General features: G+C 38.3%; 1 protein-coding gene and 1 pseudogene across 5 annotated transcripts in view; one reads left to right on the top strand and one right to left on the bottom strand.

Annotated features, from left to right (window-relative positions):
• LOC110046343 (uncharacterized) overlaps positions 1-14,511 on the bottom strand; it is a 39,191-nt gene extending 24,680 nt beyond the window's left edge. For 2 of the 5 annotated variants that reach the window (XM_089295873.1, XM_089295871.1), the window contains exons 1-8: positions 12,609-14,511; positions 11,846-11,942; positions 10,054-10,109; positions 5,984-6,040; positions 5,847-5,876; positions 5,004-5,062; positions 3,334-3,398; positions 463-534 (exon numbers count right to left, since the gene is read on the bottom strand). In XM_089295873.1, coding sequence (XP_089151999.1) covers positions 5,017-5,062; positions 5,847-5,876; positions 5,984-6,040; positions 10,054-10,109; positions 11,846-11,942; positions 12,609-12,880 — 558 coding nt within the window. In that variant the 5' untranslated portion in view covers positions 12,881-14,511 and the 3' untranslated portion in view covers positions 463-534; positions 3,334-3,398; positions 5,004-5,016. Of the gene's footprint in view, positions 1-462; positions 535-3,333; positions 3,399-4,684; positions 4,748-5,003; positions 5,063-5,846; positions 5,877-5,983; positions 6,041-10,053; positions 10,110-11,845; positions 11,943-12,608 lie in introns of all 5 variants that reach the window. The other 3 variants (XM_089295872.1, XM_089295875.1, XM_089295874.1) reach the window with 3 other exon arrangements.
• Positions 14,512-16,868: 2,357 nt separating this feature from the next.
• On the top strand, positions 16,869-17,806 carry LOC149107769 (uncharacterized; annotated as a pseudogene).
• Positions 17,807-19,270: the final 1,464 nt, after the last annotated feature.

Raw genomic sequence — 19,270 nt, 5'->3', positions numbered from 1 at the left:
GCAGTCTCCCTGTATTAAATTTACGTGTTATTTACGCGTTTCCAGGTTGAATCACAAGAAATTTACAGGCTATTTACAGTATTTGCAGGAACAGTTTACATGTTATTTACATGATCTTAGCCCTTAGCTTTGAAACATTTACAGTGTTTTTTCCTCATTTACATGTTTCACTTGAAATATTTACATGTTTTTTACATGAAACCACCAAAACATGTAAAAGGGGAAAAATCATGTAAATTATTCTTTACAGTCTCTTTTTGATTATTTACATGTTAATTACATGTTATTTACATACTCTGTAAATTTTCAACTTTTCCAGTGATTACGATTACAGATTCTCCTGGGTTCTTTCTCTACGTTTAAAAAGTAGATCGACTGTGAACAGTTTACTTAAAGATTTCAGTCTAACAAAGCATATAAGAGCTATTAAAATCTCGATTTATATCTCATGTTAATACTCACTGGTATTGGTGAGTCGACCAGAATGCAGAATGAAGCCAAACTGAATACGCGTCTATAACAAGACCTTTCCCTCTGAAAAAGAGAACAGAAGGAAAAGTTAAGCAAATTATTACTGCGTAAACGATGCTTCTAAACAATTATTCGCGTGACTCACTAATAACTCTTACAACAAGAAGAAAAGCAGTCACGCGATTCATCCGAACCTCTCTCAGTGTAAATTTAAACCATTAAAAATCAGCTATACTTGTTATATGTGCACTGAACGCCATCAGTCATAGACAGTTTACAGCTTACAAACTTACCGTGTTTAGTTTCTCAGTCTTCTGACGAAAATGAAACCAAAATTTATAGAAACTGAAACAGCCCTGGGGGGGGGGGGGTCCCTGTGAGACAACAGGAGTTCCAATAGGAAGTCAACACAAATTAAAATTGAAATAAGTGTCAAACATGGAGCAAAACAATCAAATAAAATCACTCGAAAGCAAGTTGCATTTTTCTATTCCCATTCTTTGTTAAATACTGACAGTAAAGTCCAATAGCGTTAAAAGCATACTGGGTTTTTGCCCATAGGTAATAATTATAAACGTAATTAGTTATCAAGCTAGACAAAGTTCTTTGTTGTATGTTTTTGTTCGTTCTTTGGTTTAACCATGCATGAAACACAATGGGTGATTACTCAATTCTGTCTTATTGATTAACCAACAGAAACGTTTCGGTTATGTAACTTATTATGCACTGTGTTTGTAAGATTGTTCACAGTCCTGGACCTTTCAATATAAATCTTAGCATCTTTGATTGATCTTTTGAAGCTTCTCAGGCTTAAAAACCATTCCAGTCTACTACTAAACTGTTTGTTGACTGATTAATGGACTTTTAAACAAAGTAACTAATGAAAGTTACTTTTGCCATTGTTTTGTTGTAAAGTATGGAAGGCCGTGAATTAACTTTTCGTCAGTTTTCTTTTTATAATGTCCTTTTGTACGATATGATCGATTTCAAACTCTCGTTTTCCCATGGTAACAGACATCAAAACTGACGATCCAAAAACTTTGTTGTCTACTAGCCAACGGTGGAGCTTGCAATTTACCGTCACTCAATGATTGTCTGAATGTTGTGGCTACTCTTAAATTAAGACGTTTTTTCATCTTAAAGACTAGTGCGGAGGTAAGACAGGTAATTTTTTGTTAATTTAAGAGGTGTCATCTTACTTGAACACTATAAATCATCTTAAAATAAGATGGTTACATGTTAGTATGAGGCAGGGGGGAGGAACCAGTTTCTGTCTTAATCCAAGATATACTTCGTCTAAATTTAAACTTTTCCAGCCATAGTTTGCAATAACATTGAAAACAGCTTGTTTTCGTTGTAGTTTGACACCTCAAACTTCACTTGCAATTTTCTCGAAAACGCTCTTATAGATTTGTTTAAAATTCTGCCACCGTTAAGACAGCTGTGTCAAGTCCGAGATCCCGACGTCGTATATATTGCCAAAATTATCGCTGATGGCAAGTTATTCGGTCTTATGTAAAATGGGGTATGGCGTCATTTCGTTGCTGTGGTAACTCAGATCCTGGTGAAATGTACCCCATTCGAAACTTTCATCTTTCTCTAGTACACCAGTAACATTTGATTTCCTGTCGGATTGATTATGGAGGTGCTCTAGTCGCTCAAAATTGAGCGATATCGTTGCTCAAAAATCTGATCGAGCCACCTTAAATCGTCTTATTTTAATAATACAGTATGTAAATTTATAAATGGATTGCTCCGGTTTAAAGACGTATAACAAGAATCACACTAAAAATTCTTCCATGCTTTTGAAAAATCTACGTCCTACTCACACCGGCTACTATTTACATTTATCAATCACGTGATCTAAAGGTCCTGTTCGCGTTAAGTTTATACCAATCCCGTATTTAATTATGGAGGGAAAATGTAAGCTATTCTTGATCTAGAGTCAAAGAAAACGCAAACCCTGCAAGTGACTGGCAACAATAAGGTCACTTTATTATACTTCTTAACTCCCTAAAAATTCTCTCTACATATCGGAAGCAGCCGGAAAGGGTTCTCAAACACTAGACACCTGGCAATCTGAAATTCTTCTGGAAATTCCAAGAATATCTCATTTAATTCTTTCTAGAATGCCGTAAAATCCCACCTTAAAGCCCTGGGCTTAAATAACTTCATAAGGGGCTTTAGATGGGCTTATAAACGGGGGATAATATATCGGGGGGGGGGGGGGAGGGCATATAAGCGATCTCTGTGAAGAGGTACCAAGTGATTTCCTTCTTCAGGCTTTTATGCTTCTATGTACATTGAAATTCTCACCGCCAGTTACCCCTGTTATTAATAAGCTTACAGTTTTTTGTACAGCCGTATCTGTTAGTCACACCACAAATTTTCTACAAGGTGCCGAGAACAAAACTTGGGCAATTGGTGAATTGCAAAGTCAACCACATTTCTTATAATCGCTTGGTATTTCTGACCAAAGACCAAATCTTTACAGGGCGTTCAACGATAATTTTTGTAGAAATTGTTACCTACGAATTTCTGACAACTGCATGTCAAGTGTTTTAAACCACTGTAGCCCTGAGTAGATTTTCATAGATGGGACACGGAACATGAGTCTTTTAAAACGGCTTCCCAATCGCGTGCCCAGCTATTGGTTTTAGTAACACCAGCGTCATTAACTACACTGTACGACTAGTTTTCATTTGTTTTTAACAACATGACGTCAGAGTTAAAAGTAGTTATTGATTACGGTTATAAATTCTCCAGGGTTCTTTCTTTGCGTTCAAAAAGTAGATCAACTGTTAGTGATTTCAGTCTACTGTGGGCAAAGCTATCACAATATTGATTTACACATATACTCACTGGTTTTGGTGAGTCGACCAGAATGAAACCAAAATGAATACGCGTCAATAACAGGAGCTTTTCCTCTGAAAAGTACAAGGGAAGGAAAAGTTGAACAAATTAGTACTGTGCAAAAGATGCCAGCAAACAATTGACCAATTTCGATATATTAAAATTCAGCCTAACACAATAGACCTCAGTGCGAGGTTCTGGGGAATAATCTCCACAAACTCTGTAGTTATTCCCCAGAGCTCGTATTGAGGTCTATTGTTTGAGGTTCAATTTTAATATATCGAAATTGGTCAATTGTTCCCGTGACTCACTATTAGCTATGACAACATGAAGAAAATCAGTCACTTGATTCATAAAACCTCTCCCAGTATAAGTGTAAAGTACTAATTATTAGTTTAGTACTTGTCATATGTGCACCCAACTCTATCAGTCACGGACAGCTTGCAGTTGTTGCGTTTTTGCTATCTCCACTTTTGTCAACATACTAATGGGAAAGTCCAATAGGCAAATTGAACGTGCTTCACTTCGTTTACAGAGGGATGAATATTTCTGCCAAAGCTGTTCCCAGTACAGTGCAACCCCGCGTTACGGTCACCTCGTTATTACGGCCACTGGTTTTTTTTTTTTTTTTTTTTTGGCTCGGCGAAACGTCCATACTTTTCTTTATAAGAAGACCCCGTTAATGCGCCACCCCGTTAATACGGCCAACGGCCACATTCTGAAATCCCAACCTGTATAATCCTTTACAATTTTACTCCGTTTATACTGCCACTCAAACCAGTTATGTTAGTCTTTCTGTTGTTAATATGGTATGCACTGATTGAAGAGGGTGGTAAAGAGAGGTCAAGATCTCGTTTCACGGAAACTAAATTGTTCCTTTCACAATTCACGGGAAATAAAATCGGCATTTCACGTTTCACGAAAAAAATGGCATTTTTTGACTCGAACTTACGTGACTTATGACATTTGAAAGGTACGCCCAAGCGCAGCCTCGTTAGATGTCTCTATCATCCGTCCACTTTATATACGTTCAATTCTGGGGGCAGGAAATCAGAGGAAATCAGAGCAAGAACACTAAGGGTTTATTGTCCTGTCACGGTCACGCAATATTGTTAAGTAAGGTCGAATCTAATAGAGGACCGCAACCAGAATCAGGGTTCATGACGAATTAAATATTTTTTTCTCATTTCATGGAAAATTATTTTGGAAAATCACGGTTCACGGCTTCTAATAAATCACGATTCACGAGGAAAAACACAAGCCATTTCACATTTCAAGGGAAAATAATTAGGCCATTCATGAGTCACGAAAATACCCTTTACCACCCCCATTGAAGCTTCTCTATTTTTTTTAGACCTACCCCGTTAATACGGCCAAATTATCCTGATCGTGGCCCGTTGGTTACCGTATTAACGGGATTCCACTGTAAAGTAGCAAGGTATATATGAAAATTAATATCTTCGGAACTGCTTTTCTTTCTCATGATTACGATAACTGAGCTAGACTGTACCTAACACCCATTACAAAAAGAGGGAGAGTTGAACTAGCTTTAATTTATGTTGACAGTGTGATGGCTAACAATGTTGTTTTGGAAGACCTCATCCGTTCCGCTATTTTTGTGTGTTGCACATGTTAAGGACTTAATGATGTACGGCTACTATCAATTAATTTGTACTCACCAGTCTGTTTATATCAACAGGATGAATCCAAAATCAACCCACGTTGACAACAGCAACAACTGTTTCAAAAATAACAAAGAAGGAGTTAAGCATTAGCACTTATTCGCGTGACTTTATTTTCTCGCGTGATTCTATGTTAGAGCTCGCAACCAAGACAAAATTTGTCACGCGATCCGCGCAAATCTCTTGCAGTAAAAAGTATTTAATAGCATTTAATATTGACTTTTCTGTCAGAGTTATAACGTCATGTTTTGAAGCACGATGTAAATTTACGGTATTGAAACCAAAATCAAGAAACTGAAATAACAGTGAGGGAATTCCCGTGCAAGATGAGGTCAGACAATCACATTTGCAAATAGAGCAACTGCAAAATAACTAAATGAAAGAATTCTTCTAATGCGTGTTACATCCTTTGCTATCTTCGTATTTTTTTGCTAAATACAGTCGAGATGGCGGTCCAGTAGCTTTTAAAATCATTTACAGCTTGTTGCTGACTTCTTGATTTAACTTTGAGCTTGTAGTAATAGAAAGACTGGCCAACTTTAAACTGTGAATCTCGTTCTACCTTTTCTAAGTCTTCACTCTCATTCTCAAGACAAGAGAAATAATGAATTTAATTCCTCGGTCTGTGACTACATAATTTAGTTTGCACGATTTGATCGATAAAAATTCTTCGTCATTTCCATTGCAACAGATCGTGACGTCACAGAACTGAAACAGTTTCGAGTTCACGGGTAATCTTTCCTGTAGATCGCTTATATACTCTTCTTCGCTATCGTGGCTTTACATTATTCTCGACTGGTCAAGATTAAACCACACAATACAAGTTAAGTTGGTACTTACCACAATGAAGTTCGCTTTGAAAACTGAAAACTAGGAAACAATTCAGTGTTACGTTTCCCAAAATTCCGAGAAAATATATTATATAACGTAATTAATCGACGAGATCTAAATACAGAAAAAACTAATTTTGTACTCACCACTCGGTTGGGATCAACAGAATGAAGAAAAAAATTAAACCACGTCGACAACAGCAACTGTTTCAAGAAAAATAGAAAGGAAAGAAAGTTAAGGTGGCTCAAAACAGTTCCCAGCACTTAGATTTTGATGGGTCGTTATAACCACTCTTTATCACTTGATGCTACAATCATAGTGTCAAAAAACTGCCCAATCATTTGTGAACACGATGTTATCATTTTCGTGATACAAAAGGTTACCATAGCAACTGTATGACCTGTTAAAAGCACCCTTCACGACAGCTTCAGGGTCTTATAATAGCGAGGCGCGCAAGTGACGTCATAACTCAGACACTCAAACAAACAAAACGGAATGGTGGAAGATTTGAAGCTTTTTCAACTGCGTAAGCAAGTGTTCCTAAAAACATTTTTAAACGAAAATTTGGCGTTCATTTTCCTCCTATTTCTCTCAGAAAACGCTTATGTTGTCTGACTCTCGCAGGATTCCAATAATCTGCATTCTATTTTTAGGCTTCGCGCGCTTCGTTATTCAAAAACGGCACGTGAATATTTTACTCTATCATCAAATTTTAATGAGCATGATGAGACGCAACTTTTCGAGAGTTCAAAAATCCTTCGGTACATAGGGTTCAGAGCCAAGCAGCTTCGAGTTTGCGATTAACCTGCGCTCACTGATTTGATCACAGGCGGACCACCCTATGTGTTTGGTTAATAATTGTTTATATGAAACGAACAGAATCTGTGAGAGTTATGAGTAAAGCTCTGAAAATTGCATATCTAAATTAAATCTCGGTCTGAATATCCCAATAAAGTTAAATGAAACGTTAATCGACTCGTGTGTGGTGTTTTTTCGTCTTCCTGGACCGTCTGGAGAAAAACCCTTCAGACGGCCTAGAAAGGCGAAAAACACCACACACGAGTCGATTGACGTTTCATTTAACTTTATTGGGATATTCAGACCGAGATGTAATTTAGATATGCAATTTTCAGAGCTTTATTCATAACCCTCACAGATTCTTTTCGTTTCATATAAACAATTATTAACCACGAACACGTAGGGTGGTCCGTTTGTGATTTGATGAATGCCACGGCTATATATAAGCTCATGTTTGAGCACGATGTAACTTTACGGTGTTTAGGTACAACATCTTGACATCCAAGTTAAACCTAAACTAAAAAATTGTAATAACAGTAAAGGGAGTTTCCCTGCAAGATATGGGCAAACAATGACATATGCAAATAGAATTGTGCAAAACAACTCAGAAAGAAAAGGGATGTTCTTATTTGTGTAGCTCCTTTGCTACCCTCGTTTTTTTTTACTAAATACAGACGAGATAGCGGTCTAATGGCTTTTAAAATCATTCACATTTTGTTGCTGACTTCTTCGAGCTTCCTGTCATAGAAAGACTGACGAGCTTTAAACTTAAGAACCACGAATCTTACTCCATCTTTTCTAATTCTTCATTCTCATTCTGAAGACAAGAGAAATCGTGAATTTAATTCTTCGGTCAGTCACTACATAATCTAGTTTGCACGATTTGATCAATGAAATTCATTGTAACAGACCGCGACATCATAGAACGAAACAGCTTCGAGTTTACGTGCAATATTTCCTATAGATGTCGTAGCTATATACTTATTTTCCCTTTAAATATCGCGGCCTTATATCATTCTCAACTGGTTAAGGTAAATGCGACACAAAACAAGCGTAGTTTTACTTACCACAGTGAATTTCGCATTGAAAACTAAAAACTACGAAACACTCCAGTGCTTCCAAATATTCCTAGAAAATGGTCGAGACAGCAGCAAAAATGTAGAAATTTTCAAAAATAATACGACTTTTTTAATTTTCACAAACATGTTTCGACGGTACATCCGTCATCGTCAGTGTGACGGTTATGAAAGTTTACAGTGATTTTAAAACGTGCCTGTTACAAATCATACGTTACATTGCGTTGAAAAACAATACGCTAGACAAATTTCGAAGTTCACGGAAATAAAAAGATGCGCGTGCTCTTGCAGCTATAGGGAAAGCGTCAAATTGATGTGTTTGACATGTTGATTAAAGTCAGGCTTTTCCCACTTGATGTACATAGACTCCTTAAGCTTAACTTGTAATTTTGCAACCAGACAAAGGAAACGGCGTAGTAGTTTTAGATAGACCTGCGTATGATAGAGGTATTTTAAAAATAATCAATGATACATCAAAGTTTAAACCCCTTAGCAATGACCCCACCCTAAATCGGGAAGGGAAATTACAACGTTTTCTCAGGGATTTAAAGAAAAAGGGCCATTTAGATGAAGAGGTATATGACGCTATATTTCCGAGTGGGTCACAACCTGCTAGGATATACGGCCTACCCAAGATGCACAAACCGCGGGCAGCCAACTCTGCACCTCCTTTTCGTCCGATTGTCTCTTCCATTGGGACATACAATTACAACCTGACCAAATTTTTGAGTAATCTTCTCCAGCCGCACATTCCCACTGAATATGTCGCTTCAGACACGTTCACTTTTGTTCGTGAATTTAACGGCTTGTCCATGGAGGGGAAGTTTATGGTTTCGTTTGATGTGGAAAGTTTGTTTACCAACATTCCTTTAAGTGAATGTATAGACCTGGCGGTCGACTACATTACCAAAGGCAACCCTGGCATCAAACTAAGCACTTCTGACCTGAAAAGACTTTTCCTATTTGCCACCGCTGAAACCCATTTCATTTTCAAGGGCACATATTACGATCAGGTTGATGGTCTAGCTATGGGTTCCCTCCTAGCCCCCGTTCTTGCTAATCTTTTCATGGGTCACCACGAGAAGACCTGGTTGGAACAGTATAGGGATTCCCAGGTTTTATTCTACCGTCGTTATGTGGACGACACTTTTTGCCTTTTCAACTCGGAACGGGATGCTGACCTTTTCTTTAATTTCATTAACAATCAACATCCCAATATTCATTTCACTATAGAGAGGGAGAGTAACCAGGTTCTTCCTTTTCTTGATGTGCTACTAAACAAAAAATCCCCACAATTCCCTGGCATTACCGTATACCGCAAAAAGACCTTCACGGGCTTGCTTACCAATTTTTTAAGCTTTACACCCCTTTGCTACAAAGTGGGGCTGGTTAAAACGTTCATTGACAGGACCTTTAAGATCAACAACACGTGGTTCGGTTTTCACAATGATATTGAGAATTTTTTTACTATTTTGCGTAAAAATCTCTATTCCAATCATGTATTAGACGTGTTACTCCACCGTTATGTCACGAGAGCAGTAGTAGGGAACGACACACGACCTTCAACAGGTGTCGAGAAACAGGAGTTGCCCAAGCACTATTTCAAGATCCCCTACATCGGGCATTTTTCGGGTGTTGCACAATAAAGGGTGCACAAGCTAATCAAACGATTCTGCAAACCCGTCGACACCAAATTTGTTTATTCTACCTTTAAAATTAAGAACTTGTTCAACGTGAAAGATCCTCTCCCTGACAGGCTCCGTACGCGCATCGTGTACAAATTTTCTTGTGCAAGCTGTAGTGCTTGTTACGTTGGCGAAACAAGCCGACATTTCCCCACGCGCGTGCACGAGCACTTGTCATCGGACAGATCTTCTCACGTTTATAAGCATTTGCAGGCTTCAGAGTTGTGCCGTACCTCTTGTAACTTAGACTGCTTCAAGATCTTAGATTCTGCACCTACCAAGTGCCAAGTTAAGCTTAAGGAGTCTATGTACATCAAGTGAGAAAAGCCTGACTTTAATCAACAGGTCAAACACATCAATCTGACGCTTTCCCTATAGCTGCACGCGCACGCCCATCTTTTTATTTCCGTGAACTTCGAAATTTATCTATTTATTGTTTTCCAACGCAATGTAACGTATGATTTGTAACAGGCACGTTTTAAATCACTGTAAACTTTCATAACCGTCACACTGACGATGACGGATGTACCGTCGAAACATGTTTGTGAAAATTAAAAAAGTCGTATTATTTTTGAAAATTCCTAGAAAACAGATTAAATAACGCAGGTGGTCGCCGAGATCTACATACAGAATAAATTCACTTTGTAACATAATCACCTCTCGGTTCGGATCAACAGAATGAAGACAAAATCAAACCACGTCGGCAACAGCAACTGTTTCAAGAAAGATAACAAGAAAAAGAAAGTTAAGGTGGCTCAAAACAGTTTCTAGCACTTAGATTTCCATTGGTCGTTTGTAACCACTCTTTATCACTTAATGCTACAATCACGGTTTCAAAAAACTGCCCCATCACTGGTGAACACGTTGTACTCATTTTCGTGACACAATATGTCACCATAGCAACAGTATGACCTGCTGAAAACACCCTTCATTATAGCTTTAGGGGCTTAGAATTCAAAAACAGCACGGTGATTTTTTTTTTTTTATTATCAAATTTTAATAAGCATGATAAGACGCTACTTTTGGAAAGTTTAAAAAATTCTGTACATAGGGTTCAGAGCCACCTTAAATTCTCAAAACGTTAAGGTGGCTAGGATTATTTATCGACGAACGTTGTTTCCTGCAAGCGTTTATTCGTTTGACTTAATTTTCCACGTGAAGATCTGCCAGCGTTCACAATCCATGCAAATTTCTCGATCTCAGTAAAGATTATTTAATAGAATTTAACATCGCGTTATACTCATAGTTATAAGCTAATGTTTTGAAGCAGGATGTAGCTCGATATAAACTTGCGATGTTTAATTTCTTGCTCTTCAGGCTGAAACTGAAACCGAAAGTGAGAATCTGAAATAAACACTGAGGGACTTTCCTTGCAAGATAAGAGCAGACAATGACAAATACAAATGGATTTGTTAAAATCAACGGAAAAAAATTATCCTAAGGTGTGTTACACCTTTTGTTATCTTTACTCTTTACTGAATACGGACGAGATAACGGTCTAACAACTTTCAGATTCATTTCCACTTTGTTGTGGACTTCTTGATCAAATTTGATCGAATTCGACTTTCAGCTTTCTGTCATAGAAAGACTGACATGCTTTGCAGACAAAAACGGAAAGTTAGGACAAGCTGATATCGCTCAGTCTAATGTAACTCTTATACCCATTCTCAAGACACTTGGGAATGCGAATATACTATTTGTTTCAGTCACTACACAACGAAGTTTGTACGATTTCATCGAAGACCGTGACATCACGGAAGGAAATAGCTTCGAGTTTTCGATTAACTTGCGCTTACTGATTTGATGAATGTCACGGCTAAATATATGCTCATGTTTGAGCACGATGTAAATTTACGGTGTTTAGCCAGGACATCTTGACATCGAAGTAAAACTAAAATTAAGAAACTGTAATAACAGTAAAGGTAATTCCCCTGCAAGATGAGGGCAGACAATGACATATGCAAATCGAATTGTGCAAAACAACTAAAGAAAAGAGATATTCTTATGTGCGTAGCTTCTTTGCTATCTTCGTTTTTTGCTAAATACAGACGAGACAGCGGTCTAATAGCTTTTAAAATCATTCACATTTTGTTGCTGACTTCTTGATTCCACTTTGAGTTTCCTGTCACCAAAATACTGACGAGAACGACGAATTTTGCTCGAACTTTTTTTAATTCTTCATTCTCATTTTCAAGACAAGGGAAATCGTCAATTTAATTCTTCAGTCAGTCACTACATAATATATAGTTTGCACGATTTGATGAATGAACTTCTTCATTTCCATTGTAACAGACCGCGACATTATAGAACCAAACAGCTCCGAGTTTACGCGTAATATCTCCTATAGATGTCGCAGCTATATCCTTCTCCTCGCTTTGGCTATCGCGGCCTTATATTATTCTCAACTGTTAAGGTAAAGGTGACACAGTACAAGCGTAGTTAAACTTACCACAGAAAACGGCAAACGTGCGATGTTTAATGTCTCGCTCTTGAGAGCAAAGTGAAACCGAAAGTGAGAAACTGAAATAAACACTAGGGGACTCTCCCTGCAAGATAAGAACAGACAAATAGGTTTGTGTAAATCAACCGAAAAAAAAACAATTTACATGTATTTGATGCAGGTGTGTTACACGCTTTGCTATCTTCACTCTTTACTGAATACACACGAGATAACGGTCTAACAGCTTTCAACAATTGAAATCATCTCCATTTTGTAGTGGACTTCTTGATCGAATTTGATCGAACTTCCTGTCTGAGAAACACTGACCTGCTTTGAACAGAAAAACGGAAAGTTAAGACGAGCTGATACCGCCCAGTCTAATGTTATTCCTTATTCCCATTCCCAAGACACTTAAGAATGCGAATTTGCTATTTGTTTCAGTCACTACATGGCGTAGTTTGTACGATTTGATCGAAGACTGCGACATCATAGAGCCAAACAGCTTCGAATTTACGAGTAATCTTCCCTATAAAAGTCCCAGCTATATACTTATCTTCGCTTTGACTATTGCAGCCTTATGTTATTCTCAACTGATTAATGTAAAGGCGACGCAATACAAGAGTAGTTTTACCCACCACACGGTGAAGTCTGCATTGAAAACTGATGAAAACTACGAAACCCCCCAGTGTTTCCAAAAATTCCTAGAAAACAGATTAAATAACGCAGGTGGTCGCCGAGATCTACATACAGAATAAATTAAGTTTGTACTCACCACTCGGTTAGGATCAACAGAATGAAGACAAAACCACACCACGTTGACAACAGCAACTGTTTCGAGAAAAATAGCAAGGAAAGAAAGTTAAGGTGGCTTAAAATAGTTTCTAGCACGTAGATTTTGATGGGTCGTTTTAACCACTCTTTCTTACTCGATGCTACAATCATGGTACCATAAAACTGCCCAATCATTGGCGAACACGTTTTTGTCATTTTCGTGACAGAAAGTTTACCATGGCAACAGTATGACCTCCTAAGAACACCCTTCATTACAGGTTCAGGGGCTTATAATTCAAAAACGGCACGGTGAAATTTTTTTTATATTATCAAATTTTAATAAGTATGGTAAGACGTAACGTTTGGAAAATTTACAAAAGTTCTGAAAACAGGGTTCATGGCACTTTTAAGACTTTGAGGTGGCTAAGATTATTTAGCGACGAACGTTGTTTCCTGCAAGGGTTTATTCGTGTGACTTAATTTTCTCACGTGAAGATCTGCCAGAATTCACAATTCATGCGATTTTCTTCCAGTGAAAATTATTTAATAGTATTTAACATCGCGTTATACTAATATTTATAAGCTAATTTTTTAAAGCAGGGTGCAGCTCGATATAAATTTACATTGTGTAATTTCTCAGTCCATCTTCAGGTTGAAATTGAAACTGAAAGTGACCAACTGAAATAAACACTGAGGGACTTTCCCTGCTAGATAAGAGCAGACAGTGACAAATACAAATAGAGTTGTGAAAATCAACCGAAAAAAACAATTTATTTTAAGGTGTGTTACACCCTTTGCTATCTTCACTATTTACTGAATTTAGACGTGATAGCGGCCCAATAACTTTTAAAATCATTTCCAATTTGATCAAATTCGATTGTCAGCTTCTGGTCATAGAGAGACCGACATGTTTTTAAGAGAAAAACAGGAACTTAAGACGAGCTGATACCGCAAAGTCTAATGTAATATTTATTCCCATTCTCAAGACAGCTAAGAATGCATATGTACTATCTGTTTCAGTCACTACACAACGAGGTTTGTACGATTTCATCGAAGACCCTGACGTCACGGAACCAAAGAGCTTCGACTTTTCGATTAATTAACCGCCGCTTACTGTTTTGATGAATGTCACGTATATATATAAGCTCATGTTTGAGCACGATGTAAATTTATGGTGTTTAGCTACAACATCTTGAAATCAACATGAAACCAGAACCAAGAAACTGAAAATAACTGTAAAGGGAATTCCCCTGCAAGATAAGGGCAGACAATGACATATGCAAATAGAATTGTGTAAAACAACTAAAGAAAAGAGATATTCTTATGTGCGTAGTTCCTTCGCTACCTTCGTTTTTTTTTTTTTTTTTTTTTTTTTTTTTTTTTTTGCTAAATGCAGACGAGATAGCGGTCTAATAGCTTTTAAAATCATTCACATTTTGTTGCTGACTTCTTGATTGGACTTCGAGCTTCCAGTCGTAGAAGGACTGACGTGCTTTAAACTTAAGAACCGCGAATCTTGCTCGATGTTTTTTAATTCTTCATTCTCATTCTCAAGACAAAAGAAATCGTGAACTTAATTCTTCAGTCAGTCACTACATAATATAATGTAGTTTGCAAGATTTGATCGATAAAATTCTCTCTCATTTCCATTGTAACAGACCGTGACATCATAGAACGAAACAGCTTCGAGTTTACGAGGAATCTTTCCCAATAGATGTCGCGGCTATATACTTACCTTCGGTTTGAATATCGCGGTTTATATTACTCTCAACCGGTTAAGGTAAAGGCCACACAATACAGGCGTTGTTTTACTTACCACAGTGAAGTTCGCTTTGAAAACAGAAAACTACGAAACACTCCAGTGTTTCAAAACATTCCGAGAAAACAGATTAAATAACGCAGGTGGTCGGCGAGATATACATACAGAATAAATTAAGTTCGTACTCACCACTCGGTTGGGATCAACAGAATGAAGACAAAATCAAACTGCGTCGACAACAGCAACTGTTTCAAGAAAAGTAGAAAGGCAAGAAAGTTAAGGTGGCTCAAAACAGTTTCTAGCATTTAGATTTCGATTGGTCGTTTATAGCCACTCTTTATCACAATCACGGTTTCAAAAAAGTGCTCAATCATTGGTGAACACGTTGTTCTCATTTTCGTAATACAATATGTCACCATAGCAACAGTATGACCTGCTAAAAACACCCTTCATTATAGCGTTAGGGGCTTATAATTCAAAAACAGCACGGTGATTTTATTTTTATACATATATATATATATTATCAAATTTTAATAAGCATGATGAGACGCTACTTTTGGAAAGTTTAAAAAACTCTGTTCGTGGGATTCATAGCCACCCTAAATTTTCAACACTTTAAGGTGGCTAAGATTATTTATCGACGATCGTTGTTTCATGGAAGCGTTTATTCCTGTGACTTAATTCTCTCACGTGACGATCTGCCAACGTTCACAATTCATGTAAATTTCTCCCGGTGAAATTATTTAATAGTATTTGAAATCGCGTTATACTCACAGTTATAAGCTAATGTTCTGAAGCAGGATGTAGCTCGATATGAACTCTCAGCTTACGGTGTTTAATTTCTCAATCTTCAGGCTGAAATTGAAACCGGAAGTGACCAATGAACTAAAAACCGACGGGACTTCCCCTGCAAGATAAGAGCAGACAATGACAAATACAAATAGGTTTGTGCAAATCAACCGAAAAACAATTTATGCTAAGGTGTGTTACACCCTTTGCTATCTTCACTCGTTACTCTAATACAGACGAGATAGCGGTCCAATAGCTTTCAAAATCCTTTCCATTTTGTTGTGAACTTCTTGATCGAATTTGATCGAATTCGATTTTCAGCTTCCTGTCATAGAAAGACTGACATGCTTTGAAGACAAAAACGGAAACTTAAAACGAGCTGATATCGCTCAGTCTAATGTAATTCTTTATTCCAATTCTCAAGACACCAAAGAATGCGAATTTGGTATTTGTTTCAGTCGGTACATAATGTGGTTGATCGAAGACCGTGACATCACCGAACCAAAGAGCTTCGAGTTTGCGATTAATCTAAGCTTACTTATTCAATGAACTTTACGGCTAATTACTATTGCCAGCTTGTTAAGAAATAGGCCACACAACACAAGATTGGTTGTACTTACCACGGTGAAGGTTGCGTAGAGAAGTGAAAACTACGAAAAAATTGATAGTGTTCCTCGAGATTCCGAGAAAACGGGACACAGTGGGAAGTGCGTCACTCACAATCGAGAGGGAGTGAACACCATAATATTTCTTTGGAAACCAACCTACGTCAAAATACAGCAATTTATTATTCGCGTATTAAATGTTTTTATTTCCCGGAGGCTAAGGTCGTCACAAAACTGCAACGCCTACAGCTAAGGTTATTATATTGAGGACAGTTTATATGTTTGTTTAATTTCAGTCTTTGACTATGGTTGGCCATTCGTTTCAAAATTACGACATGGTATACGCGGGTTTTTCTGCCGCGTATACTTGTTTACATACGTTACGTATGGGCTTTAAGCTCATACATACGACCATTTAGATCGCGTATATACGCATTTTTAAAGGGCCACATATTTGCGTAAATTCAAGCGCGGTGACATGCGAAATAAATGGCCAAATATACGCGTCCTACAAGGACGCATATATACGCGTGCTAAAATGGGCGTATATGCGGGTCTGGTAAATTACGTTGTATATGCCAGTACGAAATGTGCCTTTTATGAGAATGGCTCTTCGTGTATGATAGCAATGAAAATTACTTTACTAGAAATCGTAAATATGGCGGCAGCGGTGAAATGGCTTGTCTTGGTCTATCTGCTATTTAATGTTTGTTACTGCAGCTCCCCCAGTGCCTGAACCTCTAGAAACAGTTGTGCGTCTTTTAAAAGACTGTTCAATTAGATTTTGTCCTCACGCTGATCGTAACATGGCAGAGAACTTGATCGTTCGTCGTGAAGTTGCTGTAGATTCTGTTCATCGTTTAGTTATTCATTGGACAGAGGTGTGCTAGCGAATGCTGAGAGAATTCTGCCTCTTGAATTGCTGGTGAGACAAATTCAATACTTACTACTTAGATGGGCAATGTTTGCAGTTCAGTTTTGAACTTGAGTAATCTCAAACTACACAAAGTATAAGCAGTGGAAAACATTCTTATAGAGAAAAATTTATATTTGGGTCAACTTTTAATCCTGGGTTAGCGTTAACTGGCTTTCGAACAACCCGGCCCTGATGATTCGAGAAATAAGACTAAAGTGGGTTTTCCAATTCTGGTATCAGTATCATGCTGGGTCATTTGCGAAGTAGGAATATCTATGTTCAGCGTTAGCGTGTAAGGGAAAGTTTTTTTCGAACTGACCCAGCAGGGTCTGATTTGAGGTGGTTCAATAACATCACAAGGCGTGTTGACAGCGTCAGGGGACCTAATTCTCTCTGGCACATTGATGGCCTACTGCCTTATCAGTTGGAGATTTGTAATACATGGTGGCTTTTACAGGGTTTTTAGACTTTAAGTTGTGCAACAAACAATTCTGCTGTGACTGGGCTCGCTCTCTTCTTAGCTGCTGTGCAAAGTTATGGATTGCCCTCTAATGTGTGTTCAGACGAAGGGGATGAAAATTTAGAGGTAGGAAGAGCCATGCTATGGCGCAGGGGATTTAATAGGGGAAGCAACATTTCTGAGTTGTCTGTACACAACCAGTGAATTGAGCGTCTCTGGAGAGGAGTCTTTATTGAAGTCGGTCAGTTCTACTACACTCTGTTCTACCAGATGGAAGAAAATGGCATCCTGGAATCGACCAGCACAATCGATCGGTTCTGTTTGTATTACATATTTCTTTCCAGAATTAAACAACCAGTTAAACCTCCTAGTTGAGGCATGGAATAACCATGCTGAACGCACAACCAATATGGGTGAACGCGGTGATTTTACAAGATATATGTAATACTGGAAATACTAGCCGAGCTGTCAGGGACACATTTGATGATAACACCCAACCAGATCAATTATTTTGTGAAGACTCAATAGGACTTACACTAAAATCACATTCTGTTTCCTAAAACTCCTCTTGAGGTATTGATATATCATCATGATAGGCTGGACGACCCACTCTTCCATAAGAAGCTGATACAGTTGGCAAAGCCCTAATGGGAACATACTGAGGTGCATGAAACTGCTCTTAATGCAAGCATTTCTCATCTAAGTAGTAAATATTGCATTTGTCTCACCAGCGATTCTAGAGGCCGTATCCTCTCGGCATTCGCCTTGGTACCTCTGTCCAATGAGTCAACTAAAGGATTAGCCTGCTAGCTTGGAGGTTTAGCAATTTTTAAAGTAATTTGAGCGCGAGCGCACAAAGCGACAAAACCGCGAAAACGAGCAGGAACCCCCCATGCTCCTCGTGGCTACGCCGCATTTGGCATTCGTTATCGCGGCTTCGTCGCTTTCTTAGTGTTAGGATAAAATCTTGAACAGTCATTCAAAAGACGCATAACTGTTTCTAGAAGTTCAGTCACTAGGGAAGCTGCAATAACAAACATTAAACAGCAGATAGAACAAGACAAGCCATTTCACCGCTGCCGCCATATTTACGATTTCTAGTTAAAGTAATTGTCATTGCTATCATACACGAAGAGCCATTCTCATAAAAGGCACATTTCGTACTGGCATATACAACGTAATTTACGAGACCCGCATATACGCGCATTTTAGCACGCGTATATATGCGTCCTTGCAGGACGCGTTTATTTGGGCATTTATTTCGCATATCACCGCGCTTGAATTTACGCAAATATGTGGCCCTTTAAAAATGCGTATATACGCGATCTAAATGGTCGTATATATGAGCTTAAAGCCCATACGTAACGTATGTAAACAAGTATACGCGGCAGAAATTAAAATTAATGGCAGGATAAGGAATGCAATAGAATAAGCAAATAACTCTGAGGAGCTTACATAATTACCTCAAATAGCACGAAAGACACCCTAAAATTATAGTCAGTGTCCTTATTTCATTACTCGTACAGTGCCTCCCTCCCTCCCTCCCTCCAGCAGGGTAACGTGGCACACGCGTGGGAGGTCTTTGTAATGGATTGGAAGGTTTTCCAAAAGATTTGTAGCCTGCGTATTCTCAAAACAAACTGACGAGAAAGAGCGGGGAGGGGGGAGGGGGATTTAAAAGCTTGTGGAAGCAGAGTCGAGAATTTTAGAACAATCTTCTAAACAAAGGGAGTGACAATTTTCAGAACTTCTCAGGTGTTTAAGGATGTGGAAATGTTAGGGGTATCGAATGGTCCCATTTAATTTAAAAGTGCTCGCAAAATTGGGCCTTTGCTCGAGTTGCTCGCAAAAATTTAGACGAGTGCTCGCTTGCCAGAGCTCGTAAAATATTCGCAACTGCTCGCATGCTCGGATTCTGGAGTCTAGTAGCATTTAGCGTCTTCACGTGGATAGAAACTGGCTTTAGATCTCCTTGAGCGTTATTCCACTGACTTACGTGAAGCTAAGCGGGGTAATTTGGTATCAAACAAGGCATAACTAGTTGTTAGCGCAGTAGGCAGCTGAGATTGGCTGAGCCGCGATAAGATTCTAACATGTTGCCTCTAGCTTTGTGCTTATTGTCCTGAGTTTGGAA

The sequence above is a fragment of the Orbicella faveolata genome, unplaced genomic scaffold (assembly GCF_042242905.1).
Source record: "Orbicella faveolata isolate gen_17 unplaced genomic scaffold, um_ofav_v1 contig_26, whole genome shotgun sequence".
Taxonomy (NCBI): domain Eukaryota; kingdom Metazoa; phylum Cnidaria; class Anthozoa; order Scleractinia; family Merulinidae; genus Orbicella; species Orbicella faveolata.
The sequence above is the reverse complement of the archived record's forward strand: the minus strand, read 5'-3'. Positions and strand labels throughout refer to the sequence as shown.